Here is a 23,101-nt window from a genome sequence, read left to right as displayed (position 1 = left end):
GATGGCAGATTTTTTTAAATTATTATTTCCAGTGTACTGTATTGGCAAGTTGTGATCAGAGCCATTATGTACAAAAATGCTTGTGTATGCCTATGCCTATGTCAATATGAACAGCTAGATCTAATGATAATCACTAGCTTACTCTCAATATGGCATTTCACCTTTGAATCATTTTCCACACTCAAAGCTAGGGATATTTAGATACCTTTCTGTTGCGATTAATAACACAATCCTAATATCTGCAGAGGTTTGCCTCACTGATTTGACATTTATTGAATACTGCAAAGAACAGCATGCGTCAGAATGGCTACAAAGGATTTCCAAGTTCATCATCAGTCCAGTCAGCCAGTTACTGCTCATGTTGAATGGATCCCAGCTGGGTAGCACTCTATCGGAAATGGACCATCTTAGACACCTGCACTCATGTTATGTTATACGAAAACTTTCACACGGCACTTGTACGTTGCTTGACATCTGCACTTAACTGGTCTCTCAATTTAGCCATGGTCACTGCAGTCTGTCAGAGTCTCAATTTGCAAGCTAAATCTATTCATTACAAATTAAAGCTGTCAAGAATTGATAGAGATTCATGGCGTTAAATCCAATCAGAACCAGGCTTGTGCCAAACCCTGCCTGATCCCTCCTATAGCGACTTGTCCAAAATCAACAGGCAGTGGGGATGCTTCCTGGGGCCTCCTGTTCAGGGTAGACAGAGCTTGTTATTACACTGGGTTCTGGGAACACAGGAAGCCTCTTGAAACATTGCCACAGTACACCTAAATGAGAAATGTATGTTGAAAAGTGACAGTCAGCAGGGTGAAACATAGTGACTGATACAACTTAAGTCAAGGACGTTTGAGACAACAAAAAAGCCCTTTGCAAAGCCACAATAATAACAAGTGTCACAATAACACAAAATAGAACCAGTGTGTAGAGTTGGTTTTATTTTCAATATACAATGAGCATAAAACATGATTGGAGGCTATGACAGAAAAGGAAGTTACCTGCTACAAACACCAACTTTCCTCTTGAGACATGAGTGGAATAAAATGAATGGATAATTCACATTGAAACTCCTGTTGACTGAGAATAAAGAAAGTTTTTAAACAAAAATGACTGCCTAAAATTGTAACATTTTTGGCAAAGTTTATATCCCTCACACCCTTTAACAAAAAAAAAAAATTTTTCCATTAACTTAAAATACATTAAAATATTATTCTTTTCAAGTAACAGATAAGGGAGTTGTTCCCCCTCTCGGAAACAATCAGAAATTATTAAATTAAAACCAGAGCGAGACAGGGCTATGCAGAAAGATTCAGAGAATGCTGGCAACACAAGGGGAGAAAAATAAAAATCAGTTCACATTGAAAATAAGTCCCTGATAGATACTGTAAAACAAATGATTCACATTCAGCTTGCTTAGGTAAATATTGACATGGGTTTAGCATTTCCCCCCTTACTTGTCAAAGCATTCTCATTCATGGTACACAATCGGCATAGTCCAGTTTAAAACATCACACTCACCCAAACACTTTCGTGGCCCCCCCCCCACACAACTCTCATACCTAGAGCTCACATTTCATTTTCTCAAAAGGCGCATGGGTGTACATAAGGAATTCATTTCATGATTTTACTTTCTTCTATTAAAATATAGAATCCATTAATATGGGAGGGCTAAAAATACAGACCAAATGAAAAATAAAAAAACAACGGAATACACGAAGCAGTCGTTTTTGTTGTTGAATACAGTAGATATAGGACCCCAGAGTTCAAAGTTCAGACATCTTCAGGTCGTGCATGTGGCAGAAGACGAAGAGAACCAAAAAGGCAAAAAAGCTCATCCACTGGTTCTCATCCAATCATTGGGATTACCGTATCACCTTTGGGTGTGGGTATAGTTCAGCCATCGACTCGGACCTTCAAAGACAATCCCACCTCGTCCTCCCATCTGTAATGGCCTATACATCCTGACCCCTGCTCACTCATTCCTCACCATGCTTGTTGAGTGCACACCTTTTCCCTTGTCAGGCTGGCCATCGGGTGTAATCAGTTAAGATAGAAACAAGTATCCAATAAAATAAAATACAAATCGCATAATTAAAACCGCAAACATGATTTAAAATTCATAGTCATCCTCCGCCATGTCGATAGCCCAGGCAAACTTCTCACGCTGTGTTTTGTTGTAGATCTTCTCGATAGGGATACCCCACTTCTTACACCTAGGAAGATGGCAGAAGGATATTAGAGCGAGCAACACTGCAGGAGTTCACTCCCTCAAAACCAAACCCCTCAACTCACTACTTTTAACTAATCTAAGACAAAGCCACGAGTCAACATTTACTCGCAGAACAGTGGGTGCGGATCAAGGGGCAAGCAACGGCGGGTGTAAGACGTTGTGCATGTTTGTCAACAAGTTTGCGGGCGTGTCTCACCAGGCCACAGAGATGCGCGGGTCCAAGTAGTTGAGTTTGGAGGTGCCTAGAGCGATCTGCTTGTTCTCCTCGCGGTCCGTCGCCTGCACCTCTAGCTTCATCAGCTGCTCCTCTAGCCTCTCCACAGCCTTCTTCTTGGTCTCCACGGCTCTGGGGGAGCAAGGGAGGGAACCGGCTACATCTCCATTCCAGCACAAAAGTACCCTTGGATGCCTGAGGCCAATCATATCTTCATACTTACTTTTTGAACTTCTCTTCTCGCCGTACTTTGAGGTCAGCCTTGGCGCTCTTCACGTCCCTCTTTGCGTCCGAGAGTTGGTCCTTCTTTGCATCAATCTGATAGAATTATCATCAACGTTAACAATCTTGAAGTAAACGCCATGTACAACTGGATTATTATTATGTGCCTATAAAAGACTGATATTCCAGAGACAAGTACTCCCAAAATAACCAAGGGCAGAGTATGCATCCAGCTGACAAACACTTAAAAACAAATCAAACATCCTAAACAAAAGCCACAGTCTTTGGCAAAGCGCCATTAGAATAGCCGTGTGTGCCCCCCCCCCGTGCCTCACTTTAGTCTGGAGGTTCTGCATAGACTTCTCAAAGGTCTTGGGTTGGGCCCTCTGATGGTTACACAGAATGGCCACAGCTCTGTTGGCCCGGTTGTACGATAGGATCTTGGCTGGAAGGTTCTCATCAGCTACAAGTAGAGGAGAAAATTTTATAGCAACTGTTGTAACACTTTACACCGTATTACAAGTGACCAGCTGTACACATATCTACAACATTCCGGAGCTCTGTCTTCCATGAAGCTCGCAGGTCCCACCTCAGGTCATACCAATTCAAAAAAAGTGTGTTTTGGGCAGGTTGTGCATTCTCAGACCCTCTGCCACGGGTATGCTCACGGCCTTGATGACTTACGGCTGGTGAGCTCCTTCAGCTGCTGCTGAAGGGTGATGGAGGCGTTGTAGGTACGGAACACTTTGGCCGTCAGGCCATCCATCAGCTCCTGGAGGTGCTTGTTCAGAATGGAGGTCTGGAGAGAACACCATGAGAAAATACGACAGATTACAAGAGGGGCAGAATTACGAGACAACATCCAATTCCCACACGCGTCTTCGTGCATTCACACTCCAGCGACGTCAAATAAATACACTGCAATTCACAAATGTGTATTAAAAGTCCTTCCTCACAAAATTCTTGTTTCGTTCTTACATTGAGCCGGTCAAAGAGGTCGTCCTCTGGCTGCTTGTTCTCCATGAACAGCTGCAGGTTCTTGAAAACCTAATAAAAAAAGGACACAATATTTACAACTCGTAACAATCACAGGGAGCAAGCATTCTCTGGACAGGAATCTGGAAACCATTGTAGTTCAACTACAGGGGAAAAAAGACAGAAAATGTTCTCAACTAAAAGCTAATTCTTGAAGTCCTTACCCGCTTCTCCACTGGGACTTTGTTGTAGTAGCGGATGGAGTCTTTACCCAGAAAGTCAAACTCCACCACAAAATCCTGGCCATCCTTCTCGGGGTATAGGTTGATGTGTTCCACCCTGAGGGAGCAGCAGCCCACTGTGTCCGCCGACTCCCCTTCCTCCTTCTCGTTACCTGCTCTCAGAGCCAACTGGGGCACAGCACCACAGGGAACAGGTTACAACCAAACTTGGAACTCTGTGTGAGTGAGTGAGTAGAGCAGCAGTCTAACCTTGTCGATGAAGTAGAGTGCCACGGCTCTCTGTCGGATTCTCATCTCCTTGGACTTCCAGTCCTCACGGTACTGGTTCCTCAGCCGTTCCACACACTTCTTCAGATTTCGGGCCGTCTCATACTTCTGCCAGTCCTTTTCTCCCTGCGACCCAACATGAATTGTTGCTAGATTGATTAATCAAATTGGCCTACATGGCAATCAGTAAATGCAATGTCCTACACAAAAAACAAAAACACATTCCAGCGCTAGGCCTATACAGGCTACTTGTTGTAGATCTATTCACCGCAAATGGCACACCCCGCTCGCGCACCAGAACTATATATTAAACTCAACAAAAAAAATGTACGTCCTCACTGTCAACTGAGTTTATTTTCAGCAAATGTCTAAATATTTGTATGAACATAAGATTCAACATCTAAGACAAACTGAACAAGTTCCACAGACGTGTATTTGACTAACAGAAATGGATTAATGTGTCCCTAAAACAAACAAAAAAAGAGGGGGGTGGTCAAAATCAAAAGTCAGTCAGTGGCCACCAGCTGCATTAAGTACTGCAGTGCATCTCCTCATTGACTGCACCAGATTTTCCAGTTCTTTCTGTGAGATGTTACCCCACTCTTCCACAAAGGCACCTGTAAGTTCCCGGACATTTCTTGGGGGGGGGCTAGCCATCACCCACCGATCAAACAGGTCCCAGACATGCTCAATGGGATTGAGATCTGGGCTCGTCGCTGGCCATGGCAGAACACTGACATTTCAGTCTTGCAGGAAATAAGCCATACTGCTCATTCTGTGTGTGGTGGCATTGTCATGCTGGAGGGTCATGTCAAGATGAGCCTGCAGGAAGAGTACCACATGAGGGAGGATGTCTTCCCTGTAACACACAGCGTTGAGATGGACTGAGCATGATGTCATTGCAGGCAGATGATGCGACACAATACCCCAGACCATGACGGACCCTCCACCTCGATCCCGCTCCAAAGTACAGGCCTCGGTGTAACGCTCATTCCTTCGACAATAAACACGAAACCGACCTTCACCCCTGGTGAGACAAAACCGCGACTTGACAGTGAAGATAACTTTTTGCCAGTCCTGTCTGGTCCAGCAATGGTGGGTGTGCCGATATCAGCAATGTTGTTGCCGGTGAGGACCTTACAACAGGCCTACAAGCCCTCAGTGCAGCCTCTCAGCCTATTGGGGACTTTCTCAACACTGGAGGGATTGTGCATTCCTGGTTTAACTCTGGCAATTGTTGCCATCCTGTACCGGTCCCGCAGGTGTGACCTTAAGATGTACCGATCCTGTGCGGGTGTTACACGTGGTCTGCCACCGAGGATGATCAGCTATCTGTCCGGTCTCCCTGTAGCGCTGGCTTAGGCATTTCACAGTACGGACATTGCAATTTATTGCCCTGGCCACATCTGTAGTCCTCATGCCTCCTTGCAGCATTCCTAAGGCACGTTCACACAGATGAGCAGGGACCCTGGGCATCTTTCTTTTGGTGTTTCAGAGTCAGTAGAATGGCCTCTTTAGTGTCCTAAGTTTTCATAACTGACCTTAATTGCCTACTGTCTAAGCTGTTAGTGATGAACATGCACCTGTGGAAAGGTTATGGTTCATTGAACAAGCATGGGAAACAGTGTCTAAACCCTTTACAATGAAGATCTGGGAAGTTATTTCGATTTTGACAAATGATCTTTGAAAGACGGGTCCTGAAAAAGGGGCGTTTCTTTTTTTTGCTGAGTTTACACTCACAGACTCTTGACACTCAGGAAAGGGAGTAGACTTGCAAGGAGCCAAGGAATCAATTATTTTGGAGTAGACCAATTACGTCATCGTCTTTAACTTCGGAAAAGTGGCAGAGAAAGGTAAGCGATAGCAGTAAAGTCCTGTATGGCAATACTTGTAGAAAGTTAAGGAAATTCAAACTTTGGAATTGAGGTACAGTAATGGTGGTAGAGATGATGCTTAACCATCTGGTTAGGGACACAGTGAAACCCAAAACCATGGAATTGTTTTAAAGTCATACCAAGGACAATTTGGCTATTTGATTTGTAATGAAGGCACCTAGAAGTATAAGACAATATATAAAAACATGATTTGATGAAAATGTGTTTGGCCTTAAAACTAATAGTCCATAAACGCATTGAATAACATTCACTACATGGAACAGATCCACCCCAACATTTTTTGGGAAGTTCTTAAGTGTATCCTATCAGAGATAAACAATAAGCATTTGTAAAAAATATAAATAACTTAACCCCTTATTTTTGGCACTAAGCAGTGTCCATATACAACTCCATAAAATGTTTCAACAGGTACCTTCAGACAAGTCTGGGCATCACAGAGCAAAACAATCGACATGTACGTGTCCGTGAGATTCACCTTTCCACAGAGGTGAATGTTATGGTCTAGCCAAAATGTTTGGATGTTAGACAGAAGTTGGCTGATCAGCTGTACTGACTTCAGATGAGTAAAATACAGACAGAATACCATTGTGAGAGTCATCTTTCTATAGAGGGGTCATAGTTTGTAGGCCAAACTGTTCGGACGCTACAGACAAATTGTGATTAGGCCGATTTTTGGGATGTCTCCTGATCTGACCAACGCCGCTGTTGCATTCGTCGCAGATGAGTTAGTGCGACACAGGCGGATGCGATGGAAGACTCATCGAATGCAAAAAATAAAAAAACTGCTTAAACAGATTATTTTGCAGATTTGATTATGCTATTAGATTCACTGGGTGGCACGGACTTTGACCTTACATGGAACCCAAACCTGCTGCACACGTGTGCCATCGTGCATAAATGCATTTTGTCCCCCAACACCAAACAAGATCACCACACGCAGGTTAAAATATCAAAACAAACTCTGAACCAATTATATTAATTTGGGGACAGGTTGAAAAGCATTAAACATGTATGGCAATTTAGCTAGTTAATTTGCTAGCCAATTTGTCCCATTTAGCTAGCTTTGTTGCTTGCTAATTTGTCCTTGGATATAAACATAGTTATTTTACCTGAAATGCCCTCGACTCCAACAATTAAGCCACACAAAAACAGCCAACCGAATCGTTTCTAGTCATCTCTCCTCCTTCCAGGCATTTATCTTTGAACTTATATGGTGATCCATCTACACTTTCATAGTATTACCACGACAACTGGCAAAACAGTTTGTCTTTCAATCACCCATGTGGGTACCTGCTTCTATAAACCAATGAGAGGCAGGACTTGCAGCGCAATCTGGGTCAGAAAAAGGAGTTCCATCTTCGCCTTTGGCATCGCAGATGCTCGTTGGGTGCAATAATTGAATAACATGGATTTCGAAATGTATTTTGTGATGCTCGCTCCCGCAACGTGTCCAGTCTGGTCAGCATGTTAGAGAGTTAATGAAAACCGATAAACAAAATGCTAGTCTAATAGGCTGACCACACCGCTCACGTCTCGTGCTCTGCAAAATAAATGTAGGAATACATGTTATTCCATTATAAATAGGACAAATTAGCTAGCAAGTGCATGCTAAAACCAGCTAAATTGGCAAAAATGTTTAATGCTTTTCGACCTGTCCCCAAATTAATATAATTGGTTCAGAGTTTGTTTTGATATTTTAACCTGCGTGTCGTGATAGCGTTTGGTGTAGGGGGACCAAATTAATGTACAGTGGGGCCAAAAAGTATTTAGTCAGCCACCAATTGTGCAAGTTCTCCCACTTAAAAAGATGAGGCCTGTAATTTATCATAGGTACACTTCAACTATGACAGACAAGATGCAAATTATGGTGGAAAATAATTATTTGGTCAAGTTTCTCAATACTTTGTTATATACCCTTTGTTGGCAATGACAGAGGTCAAACGTTTTCTGTAAGTCTTCACAAGGTTTTCACACACTGTTGCTGGTATTTTGGCCCATTCCTCCATGCAGATCTCTATAGCAGTGATGTTTTGGGGCTGTTGCTGGGCAACATGGACATTCAACTCCCCAAAGATTTTCTATGGGGTTGACATCTGGAGACTGGCTAGGCCACTCCAGGTCCTTGAAATGCTTCTTACAAAGCCACTCCTTCGTTGCCCAGGCGGTGTGATTGGGATCATTGTCATGCTGAAAGACCCAGCCACGTTTCATCTTCAATGCCCTTTGCTGATGGGAGGTTCACTCGATCTCACGATACATGGCCCCAATCATTCTTTCCTTTGCACGGATCAGTCATCCAGGTCCCTTTGCAGAAAAACAGCCCCAAAGCATGATTTTTCCACCCCCATGCTTCACAGTAGGCATGGTGTTCTTTGGATGCAACTCAGCATTCTTTGTCCTCCAAACACAAAGAGTTGAGTTTAACAAAAAGTTATATTTTGGTTTCATCTGACCATATGACATTCTCCCAATTTTCTTCTGGATCATCCTAATGCTCTCTAGCAAACTTCAGACGGGCCTGGACATGTACTGGCTTAAGCAGGGGGACACGTCTGGCACTGCAGGATTTGAGTCCCTGGCGCCGTAGTGTTTTACTGATGGTAGGCTTTGTTACTTTGTTCCCAGCTCTCTGCAGATGCTTCACTAGGTCCCCCCGTGTGGTTCTGGGATTTTTGCTCACTGTTCTTGTGATCATTTTGACCCCACAGGGTGAGATCTTGCGTGGAGCCCCAGAATAAGGGAAATTATCAGTGGTCTTATATTGTCTTCCATTTCCTAATAATTGCTCCCACAGTTGATTTCTTCAAACCAAGCTGCTTACCTATTGCAGATTCAATCTTCCCAGCCTGGTGCATGTCTACAATTTTGTTTCTGGTGTCCTTTGACAGCTCTTTGGGCTTGGCCATAGTGGAGTTTGGAGTGTGACTGAGGTTGTGGACAGGTGTCTTTTATACTGATAACAAGTTCAAACAGGTGCCATTAATACAGATAACGAGTGGAGGACAGAGGAGCCTCAAAGAAGTTATGGGTCTGTGAGAGCCAGAAATCTTGCTTGTTTGTAGGTGACCAAATACTTATGTTCCACCATAATTTGCAAATAAATTCATTAAAAAATCCTACAATGTGATTTTCTAGATTTCTCATTTTGTCTGTCATAGTTGAAGTGTACCTATGATGAAAATTACAGGCCTCATCTTTTTAAGTGGGAAAACTTGCACAATTGGTGGCTGACAATACTTTTTTTGCCCCACTGTATGCACGCTGACGCAAGCACGCAGCCGGTTTTGGTTCTGTGTAATAATTAGAAACCAGAGAGGCAGTCGACCTTTAAATTACTATAGAGCGTCCACGAACATCCTTGTTTTGTAGGAATCTTGTCTGTCGCACAATAAAATTGCTAACCTGCTGTCGTATTCGCGTGGTTGTTGTCAACCAGAAATAGGGTACAGTCATTTTTTAATCTGATTAAGCAAAAATGGCGCTGAAACGGACACTACTTTTTCACTGTGAAAGAGGCTGTGTATGTTGGTTGGTGATACGGATTCGACTCGTCCTTGCACTTTGAAAAGCGTTGACGAGGTGAGTGAAATATTTAAAACAGCAGATGTGTTGTCGATGTTTGATGCTGTGAAACTTTGAATTAGCTCTCATATTAGCAAATCATGTCATGATAATTTGGTTGATACAGGCGAGCACATCAGCCCTTGAGCTCGAATAATTGCGCTCAGTCTCGTGGAAATAGCTGACTATATACACAGCTAAACACTGCAACTAACTAGTTGGTTGTTTAACTAGCTAATCTGTCAGGCAAGAAATTGAGTAGCAGTAAATAGGGCTGCACTCAAAGCATCAACCTCAGCTGTCACTTTCGAGCTAGCCATACAGACAACCAGCTAACTAGCAACCAAAATGAAGGCTAGAGTCAGTTATCAGTTGGGTTTAGGTTAAGATTTGTCATGTTTGCTTGGTGCAGATATTCATAGGCTGTACTTGGCCTCGTTTTCCTATTATTTGACAGTTTAGCTGTCATGTTAGGGTAGTAGATGTCAGCACAGTGGAGCTCATGAGTTGGTTATTTGTTTACATTAGCCAGCTAAGTTGCTTGTTTGGTCTCTTATTTTTTTTAATCTAGGAAAGTCAGTTAAGAACAAATAATTATTTACAATGATGGCCTACCAAAAGACCTCCTGCAGGGATGGGGCTGGGATTAAAAATAAAATATAGGACACATAACACTACATAGAGACTTAAGACAACCTAGCAAGGCAGCAACACATGGTAGCAGCCAAAACATGGTACAAACATTGGGCAAAGACAACAGCACAAAGGGCAAGAAGGTAGAGACAATCACGCAAAGCAGCCACAACTGTGTACATGATTGAGTCTTTGAAGAGATTGAGAATTGTCCAGTTTGAGTGTGTTGTTTCTACTGATGCAAGTCATTAGGAAACGGTCCCAGTTTCATAACTAATCAGCTAATATTGGTCAACTCTGTAGTTAGTCTGTTAAGGAAGAGTTGATGTGTGCGAGAGAGGAGAATGGGAGGAGTGTCACTATCACAATTTATTATGGAAACCCCTTATTAGGAAGGACAGTATGGTTGAAAAAAGGAAGGAAGAAAGAGCGAGTGTGACAAGAGATTACCTGACCACAATTGTATCCCATTTGTTGCTCAAGTTAAGTGAAAGTGAGAGAAGTGATGTGGAGAGTCAGGGCTCAACAGCAAAAGGCAGGGAGGAAGAGTTAGAGATGATTGGAGGCATGGATAGAGATGTGGCGCAAGGAGGGAGAAGTGAAGCAAGGAAGAGGGAGTGAGGAACAAGAGGATGAAGCAGAGGGACTGCACACACGTGCACCTGCCCTAAGTCTCCCATTCACCCAGCATGGACCTAAAGTGACAGTGGCTTTGGAGTTTTAAAAAAGTGGTAAGAACCTGTTTGAGCTTGTAATGATTACAACAAGAAATGGTTGAGCATATTTTGCCCCCTTTTTCGTAGTGGTAGTTAACATCTTGTCTCATCGCTACAACTCCCGTTCGGGCTCGGGAGAGACGAAGGTCGATAGTCACGCGTCCTCTGAAACACAACCGCACTGCTTCTTAACACAGTGGGCCTCCAACCGGGAAGCCAGCCGCACCAATGTGTAGGAGGAAACACAGTGCACCTGGCGACCTTGGCTAGCGTGCACTGCGCCCGGCTCGCCACAGGAGTCGCTGGTGCGCGATGAGACAAGTATATCCCTACCGGCCAAACCCTCCCTAACCTGGACGACGCTAGGCCAATTGTGCGTCGTCCCCACAGACCTCCCAGTCACGGCCGGGTGCGAACTCAAGTCTCTGGTGGCACAGCTAGCGCTGCGATGCAGTGCTCTAGACCACTGCCACCTGGGAGGCTCCAGGTTGACCATCTTGACCAAACAATGTTTGAAGCACAGGCAGAAATTGGAATTATTAGTTTTTGGGGATGCTCAACAATGCATACATTGAGGGGGACCCTGAAAAGGCCACTTCCCAGAAACCGCAGGTGCTGGTCCCTGAAGGCCTTCAAAATGCAGCTTGTGCATTCAGTTTGATATGGCTACAGTGGCAGGAAAAGGAGAGCCAAGACTGGCACCAGGGTGTGTACCGAGTTGTAACTCAATTTGAAAGCAGGTGAAGTTTGAAGGGCGCAAGAAAGGGTGTTTGGGGTGTGTATCCAGAGTAGAGGTCGAGCGATTAATTAGGGACGATTTCAAGTTCATAACAATCGAAAATCTGTATTTTTGGACACCAATTATTATTTTATTTGTTAAATCTTTATTTATTTAACTAGGCAAGTCAGTTAAGAACACATTCCTATTTTCAATGACGGCCTAGGAACGGTGGGTTAACTGCCTCGTTCAGGGGCAGAACAGATTTTCACCTTGTCAGCTCGGGGATCCAATCTTGCAACCTTACAGTTAACTAGTCCAACGCAATAATGACCTGCCTCTCTTTGCACTCCACAAGGAGAAGGCTTACTGCATTCGCGTAACAGGCAAAGTTGCTAGCTAGTTAAACTTATTTAAAAAAAATCACCACTAGTTATCTACACATGCGTTGCATATAATCTGACTGAGCATACAAGTATCTAAGTATCTGACTTAGCGGTGGTAGGCAGAAACAGGTGCATAAACATTTAAACAGCACTTGTGTGCGCTTTGCCAGCAGCTCTTCATTGTGCGTCAAGCATTGTGCCGTTTATGACTTCAAGCTATACTGTTACACTGGCAATACTAAAGTGCCTATAAGAACATCCAAAAGTCAAAGGTTAATGAAATACAAGTGGAATAGAGAGAAATAGTCCTATAATAACTACAACCTAAAACTTCTTACCTGGGAATATTGAAGACTCATGTTAAAAGGAACCACCAGCTTTCATATGTTCTGAGCAAGGAACTAAAACGTTAGCTTTCTTACATAGCACATACTGCACTTTTACTTTCTTCAACACTTTGTTTTTGCATTATTTAAACCAAATTGAACATGTTTCATTATTTATGAGGCTAAATTGATTTTATTGATGTATTATATTTAAAATAAGTGCTAATTCAGTATTGTTGTAATTGTCATTACTACAAATAAATTAAATGTAAAAATAAAAAAAAAGTCTGATTTAATCGGTAGCGGCTTTTTGTGTCCTCCAATAATCGGTGTCGTTGAAAAATCACTGTCGACCTCTAATCCAGAGTGAACACAGGGCAAAGAGTGAGATGTGTAGAAACCTCCTTTTGGGTGCTCTAGGTGTTCTGTGCCACATTGTAGGATGGGGGCGTGCTTCCAGAAGTTCCATGACATGTAGGCTAAATGCAAACACTAAAAGTGACTGAAATATGAAATTCGGACTACAAAATCTTGTGTCTCTGAACAGTTGTTTTGTATCGTCATCTGCCTCCATCTAATACATTTCACTGAATTGTGAAGTAGGCCACCATTTCAACATCGTCAGGCCTGGTCTGTACTAAATCTGGAACATTGAAGTAGTTGTTTGACAACGATTCTTACTTCTGTAACAATGCAATCAGCCTACTTTGTGTGGGTTTTGAAATACTTTCTGAATATTGTTCTTTGGCCACATTGGATAATTGTATTATGTAAATAATATTTAAGTATAATATTATACTTGGTACATTGAGTGAGTCATTTAGTCAAATTTACAATTTAAATACTCAGTGGTTTTGTGAGTGTCTAGACAATGGAAGACAGTGTTATTCGTATTGACATGTGGCGTCATTAAAGATGTACTCTTTAAAAGTTAGCTAAAAACTTGACTTTACAATGGAGGTCGACCGATTATCATTTTAACACCGATACCGAGTGGAGGACCAAAGAAAGCCCATACCAATTAATTGGCCGATTTATAGATTTGTAATAATGACAAAACGTTTATTCTTTCAGTGAAATACAGAACAGTTATGCATTTTATTGAATGGGTGGCAACCAAGTCTAAATATTACTGTTACATTGCACAACCTCTAATGTCATAATTATGTAAAATTCTGGCAAATTAATTACTGTCTTTGTTAGGAAGAAATGGTCGTCACAGTTCACAACGAGCCAGGCTGGCCAAACTGCTGCATATACCCTGACTCGGCTTACACTGAACGCAAGAGAAGTGACACAATTTCCCTAGTTAATATTGCCCGCTAACATGAATTTCTTTGAACTAAATATGCAGGTTAATATATACTTGTGTATTGATTTTGAGAAAAGCATTGATGTTTATGGTTAGGTACATTGGTGCTACGATTGCGCTTTTGTCACCCGTTTGGCAAAGTAGGCTGTGATTCGATGATAAATTAACAGGCACCACATTGATTATATGCAACGCAGGACACGCTAGATAACTACACATGGTTGATATTACTAGTTTAACTAGTGACTATGTTAAGATATTTTTTTTTATAAATTTGATAAATTTAATGCTAGCTAGCAACCTACTTTGGCTCCTTGCTGCACTCGCGTAACAGGTGGTCAAGCCTGTTAGTCTAATCAGCCATGCCGATTAATCGGTCGACCTCCAGTTTACAAGTTATGCCCGTTTGAAATGTGAGAATTTGTTCTTAAATTCTCAGTAATCATTTAACATTTACATTTAAGTCATTTAGCAGACATCCAGAGCATTCAAATTGGTGCATTCACCTTATGACATCCAGTGGGACAGTTTGTGCATCTAAAACTTAGGGGGTGGGGTGAGAGGGATTACTTAATCTACAGCAGCATTCTAGAATTATTTGGTCTAAAGGGTTAAACGTTAAAATGTTTCCATTTGTCACATCCCTAATGTTTTGGTTGCAGTCAAGCCCTGGCCATTGGCATCTCAAGTGAGAGTATATTAAACGATTAAAGTACCCCGATATCTCTGCATCCACTATGAGCCATAATGAAGATGCCACTACTAGTCAACCTACCTTGATTCTGGAGCTGGGGTTCAGCATGATGTATTTGATAGCGCCTTGGATGTTCTCGGTCCACGACACCAGCCAGGTCACCTTGTTGTCATGACGCACCTCCTTCCATTTGGTGCCAGGGGGAGGCTTGGGGTGCTTGGAGCCCCTGTGGAAGAGACAGACAAAGTGGGTGAGTGAGAGCAAGTCTTCAGATGCACAAATCAGGTCCAAACAAGCAGTCCATGTGTCAAAGTTATCCAGAAAATAGTTGTAGAAAACAAAGCCTTTTCTATCAATATGCTCATATTGCCACATGCAACCAAGACCCTCTCACTCACTTGCTGCAGTTGATGATGATGTCCTCAGGGCGGATGCGGCGCTTCAGCATGCCCATCTTGGGGTGGTCTCCTCGGCCACGGAATAGACCCGGGGGCTCAATGCGAAAGTTAGCGATGCGCTCCTTGTGGTTATCCATGATGCAGAAGCCATACTCCTGGAGGAGGCGCTCGTTCTCCACTTTGATTTTCTACAATAAGCAGAGAACCAGAGTCAAACCAGTTAGATCTGGTACAGTCAGTAGCACCCAGGACCAGCCTGAAGATACTATGTATTACCATTCTCTGCCGCCACGGGTAGAACTATTAGACAGTCATGTTTATTTTGTAAAAGTATTGTTCTAGCTCACCAGTTTATCATCTTTAGTCATGGCCTTTCTGGCCTCAGACTGAGCCTTGAAGTATTCCCCAATCTCATTGAAGTTACACTTCTTCAGGTCTGTAATCTTAGACTTCTCCTCAGAGGTCATTTCCTGTAGGAGAGGGGACGAAGTTAGACAAGTCATGAATTACTATACAATTAAAACCAATGAGAGTTCTAATAAGCAGGTAATTTGCAAACCCAAAGTATACAGCCTTGAACATCCCCTACCTTTCTCCAATCTTTGAAGAAGTTTTTCCGGAAGGCGTCCTTGGTAGTGTACTCATGGTCCAGCATTTTGGCAAAGAAGGTGGCTACCTCCTCAGCTTCGGGGCTGAGCTTTATCTGCTTCCCTATATAGATTAACGGACTTGTTAAATCAGCCAATCCCACGATTTCCACTGAGCAACTTAATCACATAGATAGACCAAGTGTCATAAAATTAGCAGCACTTTAGTATTAATCTTACCATCATAGAAAAATCTGACATTGCTGGGAAGAGGTTCATAGGGTGCTGCCATGACTGGGCCTTTATGTTCCAGAAAACTCCATTTGGAACCATCTGTTGCCCTTTCCTCTTCCCACCTGTAGTCCAACCGGGTACAATGTAGATTGGTGCGAAGGAAATGATTGATGCACAAATTACTTTGTCCAACAAAGATACACAGAACATCCATATTTGAGCATTCCATAACAAAGCACCACTCAGTCAGTGTGCCTTCACAACAAGTCTGTAGCAACACAGCTGGCGGGCAACTATGAAACTCACCACTTCCACTTCTCCTCAGGCTCCTTCTTTGCTTTCTTTTTCCCATCAGCAACATCCCCTTTCTTGTTTTTGTGTGTCTTTTTAGGCTTGATGTCCTTTACAATAAACAGAAGAAACGCTTGAGTCTTTCTTTCAAGGGATCATTGAAATAGAGCCAATATTAATCTGAACATTTCCCATACCTCATCTGGTTTCCTCTTCTTTGCCTTCTTGTCCACTTTGTCATTTTCAAGTTTAATTTTTTTGGGTTTGAATTCAGTTCTGGGGGAAAAAAAGCACACACAAAAAAAAAAACTTATGATGAGGCCGGAATGCAATGGTAGATTCAACAACGATATTAGTCTTCTCTACACCAAAAGGAAGCTGGGGAGTTCTTGCAAAGCCAACAATGACCAAACATTAGATTTCCCAACATAATTAGGACAAACCACATGTGGTTGGTCAAAACATGGCAACTAAAACTAAAAATCTTCATTGTACAAATACAACAGGGCCAAAGGAATAAAAATGGGCCAGCTGACAGAAGTCAGTCCAGATCTACTTACTCATCATGGTCACGCTCTCTCTTCAGGGACTTGGGAGAGTGGTAGACGTCATCATTGTTCGGCTCAGACTTAATGCGAGGAGGGCTGGTGATAGAAATCAAACATTTAGTTTCATTGTGCATTTTGAAGTCAGATATGTATAACCAGCAATTGTATACAGCAGAAATGTACAATACAAACTAAAAACTTACCTGGAAAAGCCATTTTCTTTTTCCTTCTTCGGCTTGATCTGCAAGATGACAACGAAGAATTAAAACATGCATATTGTTAATCGCTATAAGTTACGGTTTGCACTGAAGGTGAGACTGGACAAAAAAATAAAATTGACATACAGATTGGCACATCTAAACCAAAATGGTAGCAATGCAGCCATCTCTATGGGACAATTAGCACCCTCACCTCCTTCCTCTTGTCTTTTTCCCTATGTCGGTCTGTGCTGCCATCTTTGTGCTTAATTCTCTCCTTTTCCTTTTCTCCGTGCTTCTTCTCAGAGAATTCCTTATGGTCACTGGAATTTGACAGATTATAAAAACATTCCACCAGGATCAGTTACTAGACCTAAATACCAATAGGGAAATCGACTAACTAGAGAATGTTTAGGATTTACTAGACTAGAGCAACAAAAAGTGACTCTTGCCCTATGCTCATTCATGCACAACCTGCATAGACACATGACCATACAAACACCAACGTTAAAGAGCTCGTCAAAGCAAATGTTTGAGTGTCAAATTACTGCCCCAGCGCACTAGATTTCCCCTTCCATTACTAGACACTCATTTACCTATGCAACCCTGCTTAAGAGTGGTGACTCATACCTGTTTCCATATTTTGAATTCTCACGCTCCTTATGGTCCTTGTGTTTGTGTTCTTTATCCTTGTACTTATCTTTATGCTTGTGAGAATCTGCAAAATATAAAATATAAAGAAAAAAATAGCTAAATAATGATGACCATAGAGAGCAGTAGCAATGGTGTCTTTTTGTAGGCACCAACTCCACTATGGTTCATTACATAGAGCATATGGGGAAATAAATGGAGTTTTGGGATAAAAGCAGCACAGGCTTAGGAGACCTTAGTTTTGTTTTAATGAGAATCCCCAAATGTCACTGAATTTTGAAGCATTTGTAGAATTAAAAAACAAAGGCTTCATAATTCATAAAAGGTCTTTGACTAAGGTCTCTCTAGCCTATGTTAAACCCTGAAATAAGATCAGATCAGAGGTTATCCTAAACCATATCCTTCCCCCAAAGGAATGGCTGAATAAACCAGAGGTAACTCATTTTGGGGTTTTAGGACTACGAGCTGGTGATCTATTGCCAAAGGAAAAGTACCCACCTTCTCCAACCCATCTCTAAACCCAGCAGGCCAAAACCAAAGAACAAAAAGACATCTACCGCACCAGGAACAACGGGTAAACGATACCACTCCGAACAAGTTTAGACAAGATTTCCATGGTGAAAACTAAACAGGTAGTTCAAAATAAAGTCCCCAACAGGCAGAGTGAGAAAATAAATACACAAGTACATAAAAAGACATGGGAAGATACTAGTGTTGTAATGTCTGAATGCATGACTAGATAGACACGATCCCGCTCTAAGCCCTCATCCACCACCCAGGTGGGAATCTGAATACTGCCTGTCAGATTGTGTGGGCATGTGTCAACCGGAATAAAATGACTGGTTGGTACTGGTAGCATTTGGATTAGGGCCATCTTATCCCGTTAACTTGAGGTACATTTGCATTTTGGGGCCCTTGTTTATGGCAGACCAAACACTATCAATAGAACACCCTTCACAAATTCAGGTCAGACTGAGGATTGAGAGTACTGTGGGCAGATTAAGTTATTAATTTGTGCTATGGGAGAGGATATGCCTTACATGGTAAGACAGCTCCTCCTAGTGCGCAGTGACAGCTAAGGTACATTTTTACTGGGACACAGTATCAACATGGAAGAAAAAGGGGAGCAAGACAAGTTAACAGGCCTCGTCTAGCTTCAATACTCATCTCATATGTATATACTTCATTCTATACTCTTCTACTGTATCTTAGTCTATGCCGCTCTGATATTGCTTGTCCATATTTTATTATCCTTAATTCCAATCTTCTCTAGTTGACAGACAGACACGGGCACTTGAGTCAAACGAGCTGACAGCCAAAGAAACTTAATACATTAAATTACTTCCATGTATTGCCATCAAGGCATGTTTTGAAAAGGTGTGATCATGGAACAATTTGTATTTACAACCAAATAGGATACAAAGTTACCCTAGAGGCAAAAATAGTTAGGGATTGCAGAATGGGCTATAGTTCTTACAGGGTATAAAATGATCAAATTCTATCACAGTATTGGGGCAAGAACTTGCAGTGGCTTGCACCGTTTACAAATACCTAGTAATAGGATGAGGGTACATTACAGCTTTTCATGCAATACATCAGTGCAAATCAAGGAATGAATCTACATTTGGAAAGTATTTAGACCTGGACTTCCTCCACATTTGTATTAAAAAATCTCACATACACGTAAGTAGTCAGACATTTTACCCAGTACTTTGTTGAGGCAGCTTTGGCAGCGATTATAGCCTCGAGTCTTGCTGGGTATAATGTCACAAGTGTGGCACACCTGTATTTGGAGAGTTTCATTCTCTCAAGCTGTCACGTTGCTGCACAGCTAATTTTAGGGCTCTCCAGAGATATTCGAGCGGGTTCAAGTCCGGGCCCTGGCTGGGCCACCCAAGGACATTCAAAGACTTGTCCCGAAGCCACTCCTGTGTGGTCTTGGCTGTGTGCTTAGGGTGGTTGTCCTGTTGGAAGGTGAACCTTTGCCCAAGTCTGAGGTCTTGAGCAGGTATTCATCAAGGAGCTCTGTACTTTGCTCTGTTCATCTTTGCCACGATCCTGACTAGTCTCCTAGTCCCTGCCACTAAAAATAATAATACTCCCACGGCATGATGCTGCCACCACCATGCCTTTAGGTGCCTTTTGGCAAACTCAAAGCAGGCGATCATGTGCCTTTTACTGAGGAGTGGCTTCCATTTGGCCCCAAAGGCCATAAAAGGGCTGATTGGTGGGGTACTGCAGAGATTGGAGAACATTCCAGAAGGACAACCATCTCCACAGAGGACCTCTTTCAGAGTGACCATCAGATTCTTGGTCACCTCCCTGACCAAGGCCTTTCTCCCCGATTGCTAAGTTTGGCCAGGTGGCAAGCTCTAGGAGAGTCTTGGTGGTTCCAAATTCCTTCCATTTAAGAATAGAGGCCATTGTGTTATTGGGGACCTTCAATACTGCCTACATGTTTTGGTAGCCTTTGAGATCTGTGACTCAACCTAATCCTGTCTCGGAGCTCTACAATTCCTTCAACCTCATGGCATGGTTTTTTACTCTGACAACTCTGGGACCTTATCTAGACAGGCGTGCCTTTCCAAATCCTGTCAATTTTTTTAAATTTCTTACCCCTAAAATTTCTAAAAAGCTGCTTTCGTTTTGTCATTATTGGGTAGTGTGTAGATTGAGAAACATTCATTTTTTTTCAACCCCCCCAAAAAAGCTGTAATGTAACAGGTTAAGGCTGTTATGAGACATGCCACATTAGAAAATGGGGTCAATGCACTGTTCTAACAAGTTTACATCCGAATTGAGAACGATGGCTTCTTTGCATGTCAAAACCCACCCTCTATCTGGACATGACTAAGTCGCTTTGGATAAAAGCGTCTGCTAAATGGCATATATTATATTATTACATAGAAGCTGACACTTAAGACTTCTTGGGAAAGATTATTGGTCGGTCAAAAGCTGTAGGATGTTGTGGCAGCCAACCATGATGTCCCAAGGCCTAGTAGTGGAACCCCTGTTCATAGGAAATACATTCTCCTATATTGACATTACTTGTTTGACATTGTTCAGGTAGAGAACCTTTCAGAAAAGCAATTTTTACTTAGTGGCAAGGGGAAGCATGTAGCTTGTGAAACCTCCGAATGCTCATTCATACTTGTTAAATACCACTGCTGGGTTTTTACTTCTTTTAGGTAGATCTCAGTAGCCATGTGGGTCAGGCCATGGCAACAAAGCTATCAATGAATTCAGTCCTAAAAAATATATAACAGACATATGTTAGTAACATATGTCCTGCTATAATATGTTGTACAAGAAGTCTGGAAAGGGTTTTACTTAACTACTTCATAGGTTTACAACTAGCTAAAGTAAATGTGCCTTTTTATGAAGAAACAGTAGCTATCCAAAATAAATTCAGGTAAGACTGTACCAGAATGCTGTTTAAGGTTAATTGGGCTATAAGATGATTGTACTACTTTCATCACTGTGAATCATGTCTGATCCAAACGCTCCTGCGTGTTTCGCCTCCATATCACCGCCATCTGCACTTCAGCTATGTTTTCTACAGTCAGAAAAAAGAAAATGGCGCAGAGACTAAGTCCTCAACCCCCAAACACTTACTTTCAGACCCGGAATGTGGCATTTTACGAAGGCCAACAACAAAATCTAATTTGACATACCAATAAAACACATCCAGGTCTTTATGAATCTATGTTCAGATCGAGATTATAAAATGTCTAAAAACTATTAAAGAGCCACCCATTTGAACAATAGGCGCTTGTGAGTGAGGCAGAGGACTTAGTCTCTGGACGCCATTTCTGTCCTTTGCTAAACTATCTGTCTGGCTAGCGAACTAGCACATGCTAGCTAGCTAGTAAATAGATTCAGACAACTTTAAAATGTCCTCAAGATGCCATTCATTTAGCAATAGTCAAAGTACATACAGGCAAGATCACATATTAAAATGCTAAATGGATCGCTAGCTAACTGTGCGGAGTCTGCGGACAGGTCAGAATTCTAAGGAGAAAAATCATTGTGACATTTCAGGTTGACACATCACACTTACCATTGACCCGAGAGCCGGAGTCGATCTGCAAATTTTAAAACAAAGATTGATTAGGTATCTTAGTTGATGGCTTTCTAGCTAGATATTTAACTTTTAACTTTGTCTAACAGCTAGCTAGCCTAACGTCAGCTATCTAGCAACCCTGATGTGATGGCTGGCCAGTGACTGGTCTTATATGGCGTTCAACAGCAATTAGCTGCCTTAGCTTAGTTAGCTAAAGTTAGTTTACAATTGTGTGGACATAACGTTAACGACATTGTGAAAATCACATAACAGGATTAAAAAGTACGACAACACGTAAATATTACTGTCACGTTTGTAGCAGCCAATTATATACAGTTAACAGCGATTAGCTAGCCAAGTTATCTAGCTAGGTCACTTGCTAACGTTAGCTAGCTAAGTTAGTGTAGCTGAGGCAAATAATTTTAATATCCTACACAACTGACACTGCAAAATATTCCAAATGTTACCTGGCTATCGTTGTGAGAATGATCTCCACTCATTTCCAATTCTTGATCTATTAAAAACAATGTGTGAAACCTACAGGAAGAAAACGCCGGCGAATTGACACGGACAGTATGAAGAAAGGAACAGTAGTGCAAAATATTTAAGTCCGAGTTCTATGAAAGTGCGCATGCTCATGTTTTTTAAATGGGCGGGGAAACGCGTTGGCCATTTGTAGCCCCTCCCTCTAACAGTGTTCTTCGGTCCATGTCGTTTCCTCTGGTTTCCACAGAACATGCATACTACTGTAAACCAGCTAGAAGTAAGCTGCCACACAGCGCACACCCAGTGGCGAGCCGTCATTCAGGGAAGGTGTTATGAACCTCACATTTTTAGGTAAATTTAAAAAGTAATAATTATATTTTTGGGGGGCTTGCCTGTTTTGCTTGATATTTTGGCATTAATACGTGTCACATATCAGTTTGCAAACAATATAACAAGAAAAAATGGATTGAGTTAATAAAACATGGTCTCTGTTTTGCTTTCTTGAGTAAAGCAGCTCTAAAATGCAGATGTTTCAGCCTAGATCAGTGCTTTCTGTGGTGGTGGGGCAAGCCAGCAGAAAATACAGAGTGTTGCACATGATTGGCTCAGTTTTGTGTCATTCATGGGACAGTATGTCACCCGCAAGTCTAAGGTTAGAGCTCGAAAATTTTAGCCCCTTGTTTTCTGCCATAGAGTTATATTAGAAGTGCCCATCCAAGAAGGCTCAATGTCATTGGCCACAGATAGAATGACATCAAATCATGTTATATCTACAGTAGCTTTGATTGGACTGATCATGTCAACATCTTACTTTCAAAGTCTTAGCTAGTAGTCATCATCATAAATCAAGTTGACAATCTACTGTCAAATCCTTTTTAATCCTTGTAATTTGAAGAGAAATAATGAAGAAAATCTATAAATGAAACGTATCGGTGCTCATCGGGCATTGGACATAAAGATTACACAACAAGTCGGAAATGGCTAATTCAACAATGAGTCGTTTGGAAGGAATCAGTGGCTAACTGCAAGCAGTGCAAAGCAATCAGTATCAGTAGACTGCTATTCAATGGAGTGGCTGTGTGTTTCTTTTCCGAGTTCCCACCATAAATCCATAGAATGCCAGACTTCGATGACAAATCGCCACGCCACCTTCATGTTTAAGTGAGCACATTACAATGTTGGCTTACCCCGGCCGAACTCTAACCCAGATTATGCTGGGCCAATTGTGCACCGCCCTATGGGACTCCCA

General features: G+C 42.0%; 1 protein-coding gene across 1 annotated transcript; it reads right to left on the bottom strand.

The window, feature by feature from the left end:
- Positions 1-924: 924 nt before the first annotated feature.
- LOC124031473 (DNA topoisomerase 1-like) lies at positions 925-22,087 on the bottom strand. The gene is made up of 21 exons (XM_046342741.1): positions 21,834-22,087; positions 21,364-21,388; positions 17,283-17,370; positions 16,867-16,975; positions 16,659-16,696; positions 16,468-16,551; positions 16,105-16,183; positions 15,923-16,017; positions 15,623-15,738; positions 15,385-15,506; positions 15,143-15,265; positions 14,796-14,983; positions 14,479-14,623; positions 4,139-4,282; positions 3,872-4,057; positions 3,651-3,719; positions 3,357-3,471; positions 3,008-3,135; positions 2,674-2,768; positions 2,433-2,582; positions 925-2,219 (listed from the first exon to the last, which is right to left on the bottom strand). The coding sequence occupies exons 1-21, from the start codon at positions 21,864-21,866 to the stop codon at positions 2,117-2,119; spliced, it is 2,235 nt and encodes a 744-aa protein (XP_046198697.1). The 5' UTR covers positions 21,867-22,087; the 3' UTR covers positions 925-2,116.
- Between the last annotated feature and the right edge of the window lie 1,014 nt (positions 22,088-23,101).

Source organism: Oncorhynchus gorbuscha, linkage group LG03 (assembly GCF_021184085.1).
Source record: "Oncorhynchus gorbuscha isolate QuinsamMale2020 ecotype Even-year linkage group LG03, OgorEven_v1.0, whole genome shotgun sequence".
Taxonomy (NCBI): Eukaryota; Metazoa; Chordata; class Actinopteri; order Salmoniformes; family Salmonidae; genus Oncorhynchus; species Oncorhynchus gorbuscha.
The sequence above is the reverse complement of the archived record's forward strand: the minus strand, read 5'-3'. Positions and strand labels throughout refer to the sequence as shown.

Bases quoted from the DNA above. Each gene is read 5' to 3' on its own strand.
- LOC124031473 (XM_046342741.1), bottom strand. From the start codon at position 21,866: ATGAGTGGAGATCATTCTCACAACGATAGCCAG. The intron at 16,184-16,467 runs GTAAGTAGATCT...TTTTTCCCCCAG, and splicing joins AGAGAGCGTGACCATGATGA to AACTGAATTCAAACCCAAAA. The intron at 3,472-3,650 runs GTAAGAACGAAA...TGTTCTCTCCAG, and splicing joins ACCTCTTTGACCGGCTCAAT to ACCTCCATTCTGAACAAGCA.